The 17,339-nt window shown below is 37.6% G+C and overlaps 1 protein-coding gene across 2 annotated transcripts in view; it reads left to right on the top strand.

The window, feature by feature from the left end:
• Window positions 1-17,339, top strand: part of PECR (peroxisomal trans-2-enoyl-CoA reductase) — a 29,668-nt gene that overhangs the window by 439 nt on the left and 11,890 nt on the right. For both annotated transcript variants that reach the window (XM_027591198.1, XM_027591196.1), the window contains exons 2-6: window positions 918-1,051; window positions 1,603-1,768; window positions 7,166-7,247; window positions 12,201-12,297; window positions 13,499-13,609. In XM_027591198.1, coding sequence (XP_027446999.1) covers window positions 918-1,051; window positions 1,603-1,768; window positions 7,166-7,247; window positions 12,201-12,297; window positions 13,499-13,609 — 590 coding nt within the window. The remainder of the gene's footprint in view (window positions 1-917; window positions 1,052-1,602; window positions 1,769-7,165; window positions 7,248-12,200; window positions 12,298-13,498; window positions 13,610-17,339) is intronic.

The following is a 17,339-nucleotide window of genomic DNA, read 5'->3' as shown; positions in this document are numbered from 1 at the left end:
GGAAGACTTAGAATCAAAGATAACGTGCTCGAGGTAGGGAACAAGGAGACCTGTGGAAACATGCTATGGAATTCTTTATAGTTGTGTTTAAAATGAATCCATCCTATGTGTATTACCTAATGAGGAAACGCGGGAAGACTTTTAATATTTTTCTCTTTGTCACTGGTTTATTTAATTATATCATCATTGCCATTTCTGGTTCTGTTTTTATTAACTGACTTTTCTCCTCATTATGGGTTGTATTTACTTGCTCCTTTACATGACTGCTAGACATTTGAATTTTACCTTGTTGGACGCTGGTTATTTTTATATTCATTTAAATATTCTTGAGCTTTGTTCTGTGTTAATTGCATCACAGAAGTTGTTACTTCCGTTATTAAGTTACTTGGAAGCAGTTTGATACTTTATATGTTAAATGTTGACCTGAACGGCCTTTCATCTAGGGCTAATTTTGCTTCACTACTGAGACCATGCCCTTCTGAGTATTTTACCCAGTGCCCCTTCAAACAAGGTTTTGCCTGGTTGGGATACTATTTCCAGTGCTGTCTTGGCCTCCCTGGACTCCCAACTTCATCTCTTCCTGGGGGTCTGAAAGGGTTCCTCCTCCTCCCTGTGCTGGAATGATCACAGGGCTCACATTGTTTGTCTCCATTCTCTGAGATCGCTGTGCCATGCTACCATGTCCAGTGCCTGAAAACCATCCTGCATTATACTTTGACCAGTTTTTTAGTCCAGACCAGTTTTGGTCTGGAGGGTAAACTCAGTTACTGATGGTCCATCTTAACCAGAGGCAGAAGTCCTGATTCATTTTTTTTATGGGTACACATGAAACACTTCCTGACCTTTTTTTTTTTTTTTTTTTTTTTGGACAACCAGTGAAAGCACATTTACTTATTCTTGGACTGTTTTCTTTTCAGGGTGTAGTGTGGTGATTGCATCTCGCAACTTTGATAGATTAAAATCTGTTGCAGATGAACTGAAGGCCAGCCTGCCCCCCACCAACCAGGCTCAGGTCACTCCCATAAAATGCAACATCCGCAAAGAAGAGGAGGTAATGCAAAAATGTCTGTATCATTTATTCATTCATTTTATTTACAGGAGTGGTTCCTAAACCTGTGCTTCAGATGTTCCTATGGTGGCTGTCTTGGATGAGGTTAACTAGAAGCAGATCCCGTAAAAGAAATTCTTTTGCTAATGATTTATTGAGTGTATTACCTCCAGGGGGAGGGGATGGAAAGAAACAAGGAAGCTAAGCAAGGATGTGGTCTAAGCAAGATTACTTTTTGTGCCTTTCCCCCTTTAAGTCATTTCTTTTCTCTATTTTTTTTAAATATTTTATTTTTAAGTAATCAGTCATCTCTACACCCAACATGGGGCTTGAACTCACAACCCCAAGATCAAGAGTCACATGTTGTACCAACTGAACCAGACAGGTGCCCCTTTTAAGTCATTTCTTAGTGTTAATTTTAACCTGATTTCAGTTACTGTTACTGATACCATTTACTGTGACAGACTGCAAGTTCTTTCTTCTCCTAGAGTTAGGTGTCAGTCCAAGTAGCAAGTTAGGTTATTAACTAGTTTACTTTTAACATTCTTATTTAGGTGAACAATTTGGTCAAATCCACCTTAGATACTTATGGTAAGATCAACTTTTTGGTAAACAATGCAGGAGGCCAGTTCACGTCTCCTACAGGACACATCAGTGCAAAGGGATGGCATGCTGTGATTGAGACCAACCTGACAGGCACCTTCTACATGTGCAAAGCAGGTGAGTATGATCAGTACCCCAAAAAGTCAAGATTCTTTATTTAAAGATCATAGAGAATCTTTTTTTTCTTTAAAGATTTTATTTATTTATTTATTGATTGATTGATTTGACAAAGAGAGAGACCACATAAGCAGGGGGAATGGGAAAGGGAGAAGCAGGCTCCCCGCTGAGCAGGGAGCCTGATGCCAGACTTGATCCCAGGACCCTGAGATCATGACCTGAGGCGAAAGGAGAGACTTAACCGACTGAGCCACCTAGGTGCCCCTAGATCATAGAGAATCTTGAAAGAGAATTGTTGGGGGCTCAGAAACTCCCATGTCAGCAGCACGTACTACCCTGATTTACTCGCATTCAACACAGAAATGTAAATTGTTGCATTTCTGGATAGTAATTTGACAATATTTGTAAAATATGGGTATGGTTTGATCTTATAATTTTATTTCTAGGAATTTATCATGAGAAAATTATTATGAATCTGTACAAAGATATAGCTACAAAGTTGTTCCTGATATTAAAAAAAAAACAACTCTCACACTTAGTTTTAAAGAAATGAATCTGTTAAATCTGTTGTAAGGGACTTTTCATTAACTTGTCAAATCTTCAGGGAGAATGCCAGACAGAGTCCACATTCTTTCTGACTAACAACTAATTAGCATGCATGCATATCATTGGATTGGAAGTTATATTTCATAGGTGGTGACATTCAACTCCTGAGGTTGAGTAACTCAAGTGTTTTGTTAAAAACTATCAAAGACATTTTTATGATGAAAACCACAGAACGAGTATAATTCCAACCCAAAGGGTTTTCTCCCTAATATGGATTAGGCTTTATATTCTGAATATCTCTAAGTCAAAATTTTGCAGACATTCCCAGCTTTCAGCTTTATCTAACTAGTAGTATAAAGCTTTATATTCGTTGTGGCTGGCTATTTCAGTGTAGAGACCATTGCAAAAACAGGAACTTAAATAAGATAGTTTGTTTCTCCCTCACATAAAAAGTCCAGGTAGATAGTCAGGGATAACGTGGTAGTTCCATAATCATTAAAGACTGTGATGTTGTGATTTGTAATGAGTATATATTTTGGTCTGTCTCTGGTTCCTGGTTCATAGTTTCCAAGGCTCTTGGAATTTCCTGAGCAATAAGAGCAATGGGAGAATCTTTTGTTATAATATTTGGTCTCTTGTCTTAATTCCTGAAAAGGCTTCAGGGCCACACAGGTGAAATGGGTGTCTGTTATTCATAACAAGTCCTGTTCAACCACAACTGAGTTTATGTTAATGAGGTGACTTTTGGAAATCCTGTAAAGATGGGTGTGGGCTAGTTGGTAGGGAACCAACCTTGATGAGAGTTGGACCTCAGTCTTATCTACTGATTTCTAGGCAAAGGAGAGGGGGCTAAAAGTTGACTCAGTCACCAGTGCCAGTGATTTAATCAGTCCGAACTACGTACTGAGGCCTCCATAAAAACATAAAAGTACAGGGTTGGTAAATCAGAACACTTTCACGGGACACCCTGTCAAGTCTCAAGCTCTACAGAGGCAGAAGCTTCTTTGTTCAGGACGTTGCCCAGTGTATTTCTTCATCTGCCTGTTGATTCATATCCCCTAACATCTTTTTTTTTTTTTTTAAGATTTTTATTTATTTGACAGAGAGAGACACAGCGAGAGAGGGAACACAAGCAGGGGGAGTGGGAGAGGGAGAAGCAGGCTTCCCGATGAGCAGGGAGCCCGATGCGGGGCTCGATCCCAGGACCCTGGGATCATGACCTGAGCCGAAGGCAGATGCTTAACAACTGAGCCACCCAGGCACCCCTGATTTCAGAGTTCTAATATAAAGTACTATTTAACCAGAAGCAGAAAGTCTGTGTAGGGTAATTTAAATAAACTTATTTTTTTCTTTTTTTAAAGGTTTTTTTTTTTTTTTTTAGATATTTGATATGGCACATAGTTATTTATTTTCATTTCCAAACTTTTCTGGGCTATTCATGACCTTTTATTCTTTCAGATGAATTTTATATTTAGGTTTTTTCCTCAAAAATCCTGGTGGGGAATTTGATTGGAATTGTGTTCAACCTATCAATAATTTGACAATATGTTGAAATATTATTTCTGCACCATGGCACATCTTTCTGTTAATGTATTCTTATTTTATATATTTTGGCAAAGTTCTGTGGTTTTTGTCATGCAAATCTTTTTTTTTTTTTTTTTTTAAGTAGGCTCCATGCTGGTCATGGAGCCCAACACAGGGCTTGAACTCATGACCCTGAGATCAAGACCTGAGCCAAAATCAAGAGTCAGACGCTTAACTGACTGAGCCACCCAGGAGCCCCTCTCATATTTTTTTTACTAAGGTTATACCTAGATATTTTGGATGACTCCTTCTATTTTTTTTTTTTAAGATTTTGTTTGTTTGAGAAAGACAGAAAGAGCACGAGCAGGCGGAGGGGCAGAAGGAGAGGGAGGAGCAGACTCCCCGCTGAGCAGGGAACCTGATGTGGGGCTTGATCCCAGGACCCTGGGATCATGACCTGAGCTGAAGGCAGATGCTTAACTGACTGAGCCATCCAGGCGCCCTGACTCCTGCTTTTTTAAATGGACTCTGTCCCTAATTATTTTCAGCTAGATTATTGTTGGTTTATGGAAGAATTATTTTTTCAAGTTGATTTTGTAGCTTTATCTAGTAATTTGTATCTTTATCTAACAGTTTTTGAAATTAGTCTTTCAGATGTTTTAGCTACACAATCATGTTGTCTAAAAATAAATAATGTATTTCATTGAGTCAAAGATACACTCAATGTATCTTTGGTGAAATGCACCATCATTTTATATACTACTAAGAAAGTACAAACAGTATTATTGGTATCTTAAGAAGCCACCAACTGTAAAACATATCCCAGTTTCAACAATGTGAAAATAATATGAAAGAATTGTCTTAGAGCCCCAAAATACTATATTTTATGTCTTCTTTTCCAGTGGATTTACCTCCTTTTTCTGTTATATATTATGAATTGGTAAGAAATTCACTGGAAAGCACTGGTAAGAAATTCACTGGAAAGCATTAAGTAATACTGGGAACGTGTTCTTATTTTTGTCTAAGCTTTTAATAGGAATAGGTCTTGCATTGTTCTCTGGCCTTTACATTCAAAAAATTAGATTTCTATTGAAGTGAATCTTGAGGGTACATATCTGACATTGTCTTGATTTGTATGAATAGAGTTGATGGCTAAATATCAATTGGGGCTTTGAAAAGGTTAAAATACTTAAAGAATGAGGGACGGCTGGGTGGCTTAGTCAATTGAGTGTCTGATTTGATTTTGGCTCAGGTCATGAGCTCTCATGAAATCGAGTCCTGTGTAGGGTTCTGTGCAGGGTGTGGAACCTGCTTTAGAGTCTTTCTCCCTCTCCCTCTGCCCCTCTGCCCACCCCACCCCCCACCCCCACTCCCACTGTCTCCCCATAAAAAAAAAAAAAGAATTGAAAAGAAAGTACTTAAAGAATTAAGTTAACAAAAGAAGGATAAGACTTGTATCTAAAAACTACAAAATATTGTGACAGAAGTGAAAGAAGATAAAAAACTAAATGGAAAAACATTCAATGTTTATGAATTGGGAGACTCAATATGGCTAAGATGGTAGTTCTTCCCAAATTGATATGTAGGTTCAATGCAGTCCCTGTTATTTTTGCAGAAATTGATAAGCAGATCCTAAAATACATGTAGAAGTGCAAAGAACTCAGCATAGCCAAAGCAGTTTGGCAAAACAGGAAAGTTGGACGACTTATACTTCTTGATTTCAAGACAACGTGGTACTGGCAGAAGGATAGATGTATAGATCTTTTGGACAAATTTGAGAGTCCAGAAATAAACCCTTATAGTTGTGATCAAGCCCTTGCATTTATGATTTTTGCCAAAGGGGCCAAGGCAGTTCTATGGGGAAATGATAGTGTTTTCAGCAGATGGTATGGGGACAGTTGGATATCCACATGCAAAAAGTAAAATTGTATAACTTTTAAGAAGCAAATAAAGGACAAAATCTTTATGACCTTGGCTTAAGGATCTCAGAGTCCTGAGATACACCGTCCAGCATACCATGCACAAAGTAAAAAAAAAAGATAAATGTGACTTAATCAAAATTAAATACTTCAAAGACAACATCCAAAAGACAACATTAAGAAAATGAAAAGATAAGCCATAGACTGGGAGAAATCACATCTGATAAAGGACTTGTTTCCAAAATATAAAAAGAACTCTTATAATTCAATGTTAAGAAAACAAACCAATTAAGAAACGGGCAAAAGATTTGAATAGATATTTTACCGAAGAAGATACATGAGTGGCTAATAAGTACATCAGAAGATTCTCAGCACCATTAGTCATTAGTCATTCAGGACATGCAAATCAAAACCTCAGTGAAATATCACTTCATACCCACTAGAATGGCTATAATAAAAAAAGTCGGGCAATAATAGTATGGAGAAACTGGAACCCTCATGCTTTTCTGGTAGAAATGTAAAATAGTGGAGACACCGGAAAATAGTTTGGCAGTTTCTTAAAAAGTTAAACATACAATTACCATATGACCCAGCAGTTCCATCCCTAAGCATCTATCCAAGAGAAATAAAAACATGTCCAGGGGCGCCTGGGTGGCTCAGTCAGTTAAGTGTCTGACTTCAGCTGGTCATGATCCCAGGGTCCTGGGATTGAGCCCTGTGTTGGGCTCCCTGGGAGTCTGCTTCTCACTCTCTTCTGCCCCTCCTCCCTGCTTGTGCACTCGTTCTCTCTCTCTCTGTCTCTCTCAAATAAATATCTAAAAAAAAAAATGTCTACACAACACTTTGTATTCATCATCCCCCACCAGTGGAAACAATCCAAATGTTCATCTGCTGGTTAATAGATAAATGAAATATGGCATATCTATTCACTGGAATACTATTCGGCAAGAAAAAGTTAACTATTGATACATGTTACCACATGGATGAACCTCACAAACATTATTCTAAGTAAAAGGAGCCAGACACAAAAACCCCCATATTGTGTGATTTCATTTATATGAAATGTTCAGAAAAGGCAAATTTATATAAATGGAAAGTAGATGAGGGTTTGCATGGGGATGGCTTGGGCTGCAGATGGGCACAAAGGAACATTTTGGGGGTGATGGAGTATTCTAAAACTGGATTGTGATAGTGGTTGCATGACGCTGTATATTTATTAAAAATCATTAAATTGTACACCTTATAAAGTGGATGAGTTTCATGGTATGTCAATTATATTCAATCAGGCTTTTTATAAAAAGGAAATGTAAATTAAAATTTTAAAATAGCAAGCAAGATGCTGGGACAGTGTATGAGAAGAGAGTCATGTCACTATTTCATATGATTGTCATTGGTCTGTTTCCTACAGTTTACAACTCCTGGATGAAAGAGCATGGAGGATCTATTGTCAATATTATTATCCTTACTAGAAATGGATTTCCAGGATTTGTGTAAGCATACTTAATGTATATGTATTTTTTCCTATGTCTTTGGGTTTTGTCCTCTGAATAGGGGGGAGTAGGGTGGAGAAAATTTCATAAGTCACAATCCTTAATCCTGTAATGAGTTTCGATCTCAATATTTAGCATTGCCCTTTATTTGAACTTTAAAAATGTACTTCTAAAACATTACCATGCATAATAGGCTTTCCAGATTTACCAAGGAAATAAAACAAGAGGCCGTATTAATTTTTTATTGTAAGTCTGTCCCAAATATTGCATGGGGCATATTTACGCTAAAATTTTTTTATTGTTGTTTATCTGAAATTCAAGTTTAACTGAATGTCCTATATTTTATCCAGTAACCCTAATCCAGATGTCACTAAACTGGTCATCATTGTCTGGAGAGATCTTTTTTGTTAACATGTGGAAATGAAACGAATTTAGATTAATTTAGATTTGAATACTGTGAATATACCTTCAATTTTAGACAGAACTGCTAAATTGTTACTCCATAATGGAGTTTGACATATTTGACTCTTATTCTGATTTTGGTAAATTTTTATGTTGGAAATAGATTAAAAAAAAAAAGTCAATCAGTGAACTAATTTAGCCTACTGGCTCAGTAGATTCTTTAGTAATAATCTAAAAGAACAAAGAAAAACAGTGTGCCAGGAAGCTACTTGAAAACCACACGTTTAGCTGTTAAAAAGTCTGATTTACAAAAAATTCATTTTGCTGATTTCTTTCATATCTTTTATAAGTTCTGATTCCTTCCCCTTTTTTTATTAAAATTTTTTAAAAATTTTCCAACATAGAATATTTCTTCTTATGAAATAGACCTATCTTAGCATTATAAAAACAAAGCATGCTAGTTTTTACATATATATAAAACTGTATAAGGTACAAAGTTGAGTGCTCTATACCTTCTCATCCCAGAGATAACCTGTTAACCAAGTAAGACAGTGACCTGAATTCCTTTATTAGTAATATGTAATCTGTAACCTGCAGGGTGATATTTTGGCACTGCATGAATATCCTGTTTGCCATTGTGATTTTGCAAACATTGTTGATTCTTACCTGAATCACTTATTACATTAGGGTGAGAAGATGTTGATTTTTCTGGTTTCATAATTGCTTCTGTATTTATTAGCTGATATTCTTCCATAAAAAGACTTTTCTGCAAAAATTTCCTTCTTTATATATTTATTATTATCATTATTATTATTAAATTTTTTGGTATACCACTATTATGGACTTACAGATTTCATATTCCTCTTTTCAAGTGCATGTAATAGCTCAAACTTAATAGAGATTTGTATTGTTTCTACATTTTGCATTACAAATAATTCTGCAGTGAATAACACTGTACATATTTCATATTTGTAGAGTTGTATCTTCAGGGTAGATCCTGGAAGTGCGATTGCTAGGTGAAGGTGAAGGGTAAATGCATACTTTTAGGTATTTTCCAACCAGCAAAGTATGAGAGTACGTGTTCCCCAGAGCCTGACCCAAAATGTGTGTTGTCAACTTCTGGACAACTCCGATGGTCAAGAAATGGTATTCTCAGTGGAGCATCTTTTGATTTGTTGAAAGGCTATCTGGATATCTTGTGTGTATGTTTGAGTTGTATTGCTGTCTTGGCACATTTTTCTTAATGTTGTCTGAGGCTAGTCTATTTTTCATTACATCTGTGCAGGGGGGTTTGGTCTGAGCTGCTGATCTTTTGGGTCACTGTCAGTAATTATGAAGGCAGGGGCATCTGGGTGGCTCAGTCGGTTAAGCGTCTGCCTTGGGCTCAGGTCATGATCCCAGGGTCTTGGGATCGAGCCCTACATCGGGCTCGCTGCTCAGTGGAGAGCCTGTTTCTCCCTCTTCCTCTGCCTGTCGCTCTGCCTATCTGTGCTCATTCTCTATGTCTCTGTCAAATAAATAAATAAACTCTTAAAAAAAATAATTATGAGGGCAAAAGATAGGTCAAAAAAGCAACTCATGTCTCCCATGGACAGTTTGTAACTCAAATGCCATCAGTGGGTGAATGACTAAACACACTGTGGTATATCTATATAACAGACTACTACTTGGAAATAAGACATAATGAATTATTAACTCATGCAACAACATGGATGAATCTCAAAATAATTATTCTGAGTGAAAAAGGCCTGATGAATAAGAGCGTATATTGTATGATTTTATGTGTTTAAGTTGTAGATGCATTGAAAACATTGGTTAGTGCTATATTCACTGAAGAGTTGTGCATCCTTCTGCCTCCTGTTTATAAATTAGAGGAAGAAAATGAAGCAGTGTGACAGCCTTCAAGACAGTTTATCACTCATAATCTGTTCCTGCACAGATTGTAAGAGATTTTAAATCATGTCTGATACAGAAATAAGGCCTTAGTACTTAAGGAAATTGGTCATTGAAAGAACAGTTGTGAGACTTGTCATGGAAATGGTAACATATAATCTCAGTCAACTCACAGTTCAAATGTCAGTCCCTCTGGGCTTTTCCTTTAGAAGAAGAGTGACTGGAACAGCACTTCATGTGACCTAGTCATCACTCCAAAGCTGGATTGTCTAGCATCTATTCTGTTCCGATGGGAACCACTTTCCCTTTCTGGAAAGGGAGTCTTTACAAACCCCGTTGGTCCATTCAGGCTTCTCATCCACCTGGACCATCCAGGAATGCCCTTCAGAACAAAGTACTAGATAAGCTGTAAGTCTCTGGATTTGGATGAACTCTTTGCTTTTTTCTTCACAAATGTCACAGTTTTTTGGGGGGGGGTTATTATATTGTTGTTATTGTTGTTTTTTATCCTCAGAGATCAGCTGATTAGGATTTGCTGTTTTGGGATCCAGAGGAACTTCTTTCAGTTCTCGAATAACTTTATACAGAGCTGAATACCATGGAGGAAGACCGCATCCTTCTTTCCTTAACTGGAAAGGATGGAGAGCAGGGGCCTCAGGCTCTCACACCTGTTGCAGATGCTCTTGACCTTCACCAGCAATTTCACTTCTGACATCACACCCTTCTCCGTCACCTTCTCTGGTAGATCTTTGAGTATGGAAATGTAGTCTGAACATGCTGTTATGTTTGCATTAAGTTTCTGCTGAATGTCCTTCTCTTCAACTGTGAAGCTTGAGAAAACTATGTAGGGGAGGAAAAAGAATTTTCCCTCTACCCTTCTGAGCTCTTAGTTGAGACCTGTGTAATAAAAGAAGTTAACAAGACCATAACAAACAACTTTATTCATATGTATACATCATGTATATGTGGGAGAAACCCAGGGGAAAATAAGTAGCTTCCCTGAGTGGCTTAGAACTCAGACTGAACCACTATCTTAGTAAGGAAAGGGAGGAGAGATGGAGGCCTCATAGAAGAGAGTAAATGATTTTTAGGAAAGATGCATGGGCCCCTTGGAAGAATAGATGGGAAGTATGGTAGTTTGTGACAGAGTGTTTCTGGGTTGTGGTGTCAACTTCTAGTCTTTATACTTGTGACCAGAGGCAATCTTCCCTGGTTGATGAAACCCTTGGGGAGGGGATTTATGGTAATTGAGTTCCTTTTGGTGGAACCCAGTCTATCTTTAGGCAGATAAGGGGAGTTCAGAGAAAGCTTCTCCCTGCATTTGCTATTTTCAAGTGTATACAGCTCAAAATAGTATATCAAAACAGCATATTTTGGGTGGCATGTCCTGAGCTCCTACTATCATATTTTGGAGTGGCATATTCTGTTGCTCTTCATCTGCCTCTTGCTCATGTTCAACAAATTGGTTCAGATGCCGAAATTCAGTAATTTCTGTCTCTGGTTTTCCACTGCTGTCTCTCAGTTCTAGTGGCTTTCTCTCTTGGGTGGTTACCAGTTTCTGAACGTCTGCCACTTGCTTCTTCAGGGGCTCAACATACTGCTGAGCCTTTTCCTATGATGAGAGGCAGGACCTCATGTGGTGGCCCTGGTGATCAGGGCACTGAGTGCAAGGGGACAAACACCTCTAGGTCCTCCTCACAGAAGAGGGTCAGGGCTTGATTGTGCTTCTACATAAGCATGTCTGTTCCTGCCCCTTCCTCTTGCTCCTTGTGTTGTGGAGAAGCCTGGCAATTTCCATTTTCCTTCCCAGCTGAATGTTGCTTTGGGACCCCTCTTAGCATTGGTGGCAGTAGGCAGGGCAAGGGAACGTGTCCTGTAGATCAACCCAGGACTGCTGGATGCAGTAGCAACAGAAGTTGTGGCCATATCTGATGGTGATGGAGTTACTTGGGTAATTCTGACAAAATAGTTGGCTGCTGCCTGGAGTCCCACCAGGGTTGCTGCAGCCAACACTGGGACAGAGATGGGTTTTCTTTAAGAAGGTTGGACTCTGTAGGTCTTCTCTAGTGAGTGGTGGATCTGACCCCAGCTCTCACATACTTGGTGCCAACGACCTTATAATTAGAAATTCTAAGCCACAGTGTATCTGTACCTTGTGCATAAGACCCCCTCTAGATGCAGACCTAACTATTTTGAACTTATCTGGAAATGTATTAAAATTTACTTCAACTTTGGTGTGTCTAGAAATTCTATTGATACTATTTTTAGCCCAATATATAAATTTCTTATCCCTTATCATCTAAAATTGATTTAAAAAATAACCACACTTGTAACCCTCAAAATTACCAACTTCTCACTTTTTCTACATAATAAAAGATCTTCAAAATATTTCTCTTATGGTCATGGTGTTTGGAGGGTCTTATGTGTGCCTGCAATGTAAGGTTTGTTTGACTATCAGAGAGCTGTGTTTTTGTGTTTTGGCTTTAACATTGAAGGACCCACTTCTTTCCCACTGTTCAGACAAGGACTCCAAAAGACAGACTCAACAAGAATATGTCTGTGGGGGTCTGACAGGTCACTGACATACCTGTCAGTTTAGTTAACAAGAGAAACATTCAGTGGAAGCTGATTGTAATTTTTATGTTTTGTCTTTTAAAGGCATAGTGGAGCTGCCAGAGCAGGGGTTTACAACCTCACCAAATCCTTAGCTGTGGAATGGGCCAGCAGTGGAATAAGGATCAACTGTGTTGCCCCTGTAAGTAACTGTTCCGTATGAAAGCTGTTGACAAATTGTGCTTTTCTGATTCCATTTGTATTGTCGATGGAGGTATTTGTTAATATGCATGCATACTAAAAAAGATTGGCTTTTAAAAATAGATAAAATTGGAAAGAAGTATGCTTTGATTTACAACTAGACTGTCAAGAAGGTTACATTAAGCCAATGATTATCAATCTTGACAATATATTAGAATTATTGATGAAATGTTTAAAAAATATTGATATGTAAGCTTGACTCTAAACTATGGAGTCTAGATGTTGCTGTTTTTTTAAAAGCCACCCAGGAAATTCAAATGCACAGTGAAGATTGAGAACCACTGCTTTACAGAATGAATATTTGCCAGATTATTTTGTTATTTCTTGGTGTATCATTAATGCTTCATTAGGAGAGAGAAAAAAACTAAGGTCTAATTCCAAGTTAAAGATTGATTAGAAGTGAAGAGAAAATGTCTTGGCAACATACTTGAAAGCTAGTAAAAGCTAAATAAAAGAATTCCCAAACAATTAAAATTTTAGTTTATTTATATTGGATTCAAATATTTTATCTGTGATTTCACCATAATGAAAACATTGCATTTTCTAAGTCTCACGGAACCACAGCCCAGGCTTCTGTCATAAAGCAGAGAAACCTGGTGGAAGATAGAATAGACTCCCCTATCCCCCTTTTCCTACTTAAGTGCCCCTCTGATCTATCCATTTAATTATGTTTTTGGAAAAACACATATTTTCAGGAAAAATGTAGGGCTTGGCTGGCTATTAAGAGAGAAGGGGTGACAAAATGAGCATTCAGAGAATCCATTTGTAATCATGTTTGAGGATATTGAGAAAAATTAATATTAGAAATGTTGACTTTTTGGGGCATCTGGGTAGCTCAGTCATTAAGCGTCTGCCTTCGGCTCTGGTCATGATCCCAGGGTCCTGGGATCGAGCCCCGCGTTGGGCTCCCTGTTCAGCAGGAAGCCTGCTTCTCCCTCTCCCACTCCCTCTGCTTGTGTTCCCTCTCTCGCTGTGTCTCTCTCTGTCAAATAAATAAAATCTTTAAGAAAAAAAAATGTTGACTTTTCTAATTAAACTTAACCCACTTTTTGGCATTGGTCAATGACTGCCTTGATGTCTTTGTCATTTTAAAATTTAGTTTTATGTACTTTATTTTGTTCTTTTTTTATTCTTAAACTTAGGGAGTTATTTATTCCCCAACTGCTATCGACAACTATGGTCCTTTGGCAAAAAACTTATTTGGAAATTCCTTTATGAGAATCCCAGCGAAGCGAATTGGAGTTCCTGAGGAGGTAATGTATATTTCTAACATTGATTCCAGTTGCTTTCATTTGTACTTTGGAAAATTGGAACATTTGGTATCCTTTTTACACAATCTGGTTGGCTGATAGAGATGAGCGTTCCCATTGCCACCAGCCCATGCCCCCTGCACTTTCTGGCTCTGTGCCTTATACATTCAGAGCAGTCTTTATCCAGAACTGAATGCAGTGTGAATTAAGAACAGCATGGTTTTATTTCACTGCACTTTTCAGCTATGTTATCTTATCACATGGCCTTTGCTGGTACACAGGACCCTAAGCCAAATCAGGTGATGATGGCTATGTGAAGTTCCATACTTGATTTCTGTAAGGTGGCCAGATTTAAGTATGTAGAAATCAGTAGCTTTCTTAAAGGCCAGCAATATCAGTCTTAAAATACAATGAAAAAAGGATATCTTTTCTACAATACTAATAAAAATGGAAATACCTGGCATAAACTTAGCGCTGAATGACAAGAAATTTATTCCTGAAGCACAGAAAAAAAAGAATAAGTAGAAACATGTCATATTCCTCAATGGAGAGAATCTATTTTATTAAAATCAAGTTTCCCTTTGTTTGATGACAGAGGGTAGCTACACTTGTACTGAGCATAGCATAACATAGAGTTGTGAGATATTATGTTGTACACTTGAAACTAATGTAGTATTGTATGTCAACTGTACTTTAATAAAAAAATAAAAAATAAAAATAAATAATACCATGTTTCCCTAAACTAATGCATACATTTAGTATAGTTTGGGAATTAAACACACTGATTCTAAAGTTTGTCTAGAAAAATATTAATGCAAAAACAGTCAAAAAATGTTTTGAAAAAGAATAATTGGGGGGGTTGACCTTCCCAATATCAAAATACATTATAATGCTATACTTATTTAGGATATCTGGTGTTGGCACTGAAATAGAATAAATTTAGTGGAACAAGATGCAGTCCTATATCAGTACCATGTATACATGAGGAGTTTAATAGGATAAAATCAGCATTTCAAATCTGTGAGGAAAGGATTGGCCATTTAGCATAAGTCTTATGGCAATTAGCTGTTTAATTAGAAATAAATTAGGCCTCCTATCTCATGCCACATACAAAATAATTTTCTGATATATTAAAGTGCTAAATGTAAAGGCAAAACCATAAAACTCTTAAAAGAAAATGTTTTCTAATTTCTAAACTAGCTTTCATTGGCATTTTGATGTCTTTCCAGAAATTTACTAGGCATACCCCAAAAGACCCGTATTTACTGACCTTTTTACAAATTGGGATTCTACTCGGTGTGCTATTCTGCAACATGCTATGGATATACCATGATACATTTCATTAGATTCCACTGTTGCACATTTAGATTCCATTTATATTTTCAATATTGTGGTAATTCTGCAGTGAAATCCTTGAACACAGACGTGCACTCTTGTGTCAGGGGTAACTTTCTAGAATTCTTGAAGTAAAATAGTTTTGCATATTAAGTTTTTTGGAAGATACTGTTAAATCAGACATTTGATGGACCATTTTAAGCAAGGTGTTTGGATTTCTATTCTGAAAACTGAGAAGGGTTTTAAAAGATTTTAATCAAGGGGATGATATGATTAAATTTTTATTTTGGACAGAACACTCCCTTTGTTTATGTGAACTATATTATCTCTCTTTTTTTTTAAAGATTTTATTTATTTATTTGAAAGAGAGAGAGCGCAAGCAGGGGAGCAGCAGGCAGAGAGAGAGGGAGAAGCAGGTTCACCGAGCAGGAAGCCTGACTCGGGGCGCGATCTCAGCCTTGACCCTCATGACGTGAGCCGAAGGCAGACGCTTAATGACTGAGCCACCCAGGCGCCTCCCCCCCCTTTTTTAAAGATTTTATTTATTTATTTGAAAGAGAGAGAGAGTATATTATCTCTATTTACTGTATAGAAATCAAAATTGAGAAGTTTAAGAAATAGTTATCAGTTCATTTAAAATAATAGTAAAAAGGCATTACATGTTAACATAAATAACATTTTGAATGAAAAATTGCTGTGCTTTAAAAAGCAAGAGAAAACCATTTTTGCATTTGCTTTACACTTTCCTAAATCTCAAATGGATGACTTAACAGAATACAGCTGGATGCTCACCTCTGTGTCTGCATTCCATACACTGCTGTATGTTGTTTTGTTTAAAGCATATGAAGAAATCCAGGTTCATGTACATGCACAGTTGGAAAAGGGAGGAACATTTTAACAGTCTTTTTAGATAATTGGGGATGATATTCTTTGATATTTGACAAGTGGCTGTTTCGTAAAGATAGGTTGCAATGTGGATTGATCTCAAACCATGTCAGTGAATCTGTTGTACTCTGTTACATTAAAATCCACTGGTCTAGGGCACCTGGGTGACCCAGTTTGTTGGGCGACTGCCTTTGGCTCAGGTCATGATCCTGGAGTCCTGGGATCGAATCCCACTTCAGGCTCCCTGCTTTGCGGGGAGTCTGCTTCTCCCTCTGACCCTCTCCCCTCTCATGCTCTGTCTCTCTCATTCTCTCTCTCTGTCAAATAAATAAATAAAATCTTAAAAAATAAAATAAAATCCACTGGTCTTTCTTGCACTTTGACTGCATCTTTCACCCACAGATGATTTTGTGACATAGTTATTGTTCTTTTGGGAATCACTTGTCCACTGAGTTATGGAAATCTTCTAGATGTTGACACACAGTCCATTATACAATATCAAAAGATCACATTTGTGAGGAGTCCAAGATGGTGAGAAGTAGGAGACCTTAGTTTGTCTGGTCCCTTAGGAATTCAGCTAGATAGCTATCAAATCATTCTGAGCACCTGCAGACTAAACCGGAGATCTAAGAGAAGAATTGCTAGATCCTACAAATAGAAAAGCGACCACTTTCTGCAAGAATGACAAGATGGAAAAACTCACCCCAAAAGAGAGAATAAGAGGCAGTACTGACTGCCAGGAACCTAATCAGTATGGATATAATAAGTAAGATGCTGGGACTAGAGTTCAAAATACGATTATACTGGCTGGGCTTGAAAAAAGCAGAGAAGACACTAGAGAATCCCTTTCTGGAGAAATAAGAGAACTAAAATCTAATCAAGTTGAAATAAAAAAAGGCTATTTAATTAAAAATGTAGGCTCTAACTGCTAGGATAAATGAGGCAGAAGAGAGAACTAGTGATATAGAAGACAAAATGACAGAGAATAAAGAAGCAGGGGAAAAGAGAGATAAACAACTACTGGATCATGTGGGGAGAATTCGAGAGGTAAGTAATACCATAAAGCAAAACAATATTAGAATAATTGGGATCCCAGGAGAAGAGGAAAGAGAGAAGGGGGCAGAAGGTATACTGGAGCAAATTATAGCTGAGAATTTCCTAATCTGGGGAAGGAAACAGGCATTCAAGTCCAGGAAGCGCAGGGAAACCCCCTCAAAATCAATAAAAATAGGTCAACAACTCAACATATAACAGTGAATCTTGCAAATCTCAGAGACAAAAAAAATCCTGAAAGGAGCTCAGGACAAGAGGTCCATAACCTATAAGAGTAGAAACATGAGACTAGCAGCAGACCTATCCACAGAGACGGGGCAGGCGAGAAAGGACTGGCATGATATATTCTGGGTGCTAAATGAGAAAAATATGCAGCCAAGAATATTTTATCCAGCAAGGCTGTCATTCAAAATAGAAGGAGAGAAAAAAGGCTTCCAGGACAAACAGAAACTAAAAGACT

Source organism: Zalophus californianus, chromosome 3 (genome assembly GCF_009762305.2).
Source record: "Zalophus californianus isolate mZalCal1 chromosome 3, mZalCal1.pri.v2, whole genome shotgun sequence".
Taxonomy (NCBI): domain Eukaryota; kingdom Metazoa; phylum Chordata; class Mammalia; order Carnivora; family Otariidae; genus Zalophus; species Zalophus californianus.
This window is presented reverse-complemented; position numbering and strand designations above follow the sequence as displayed.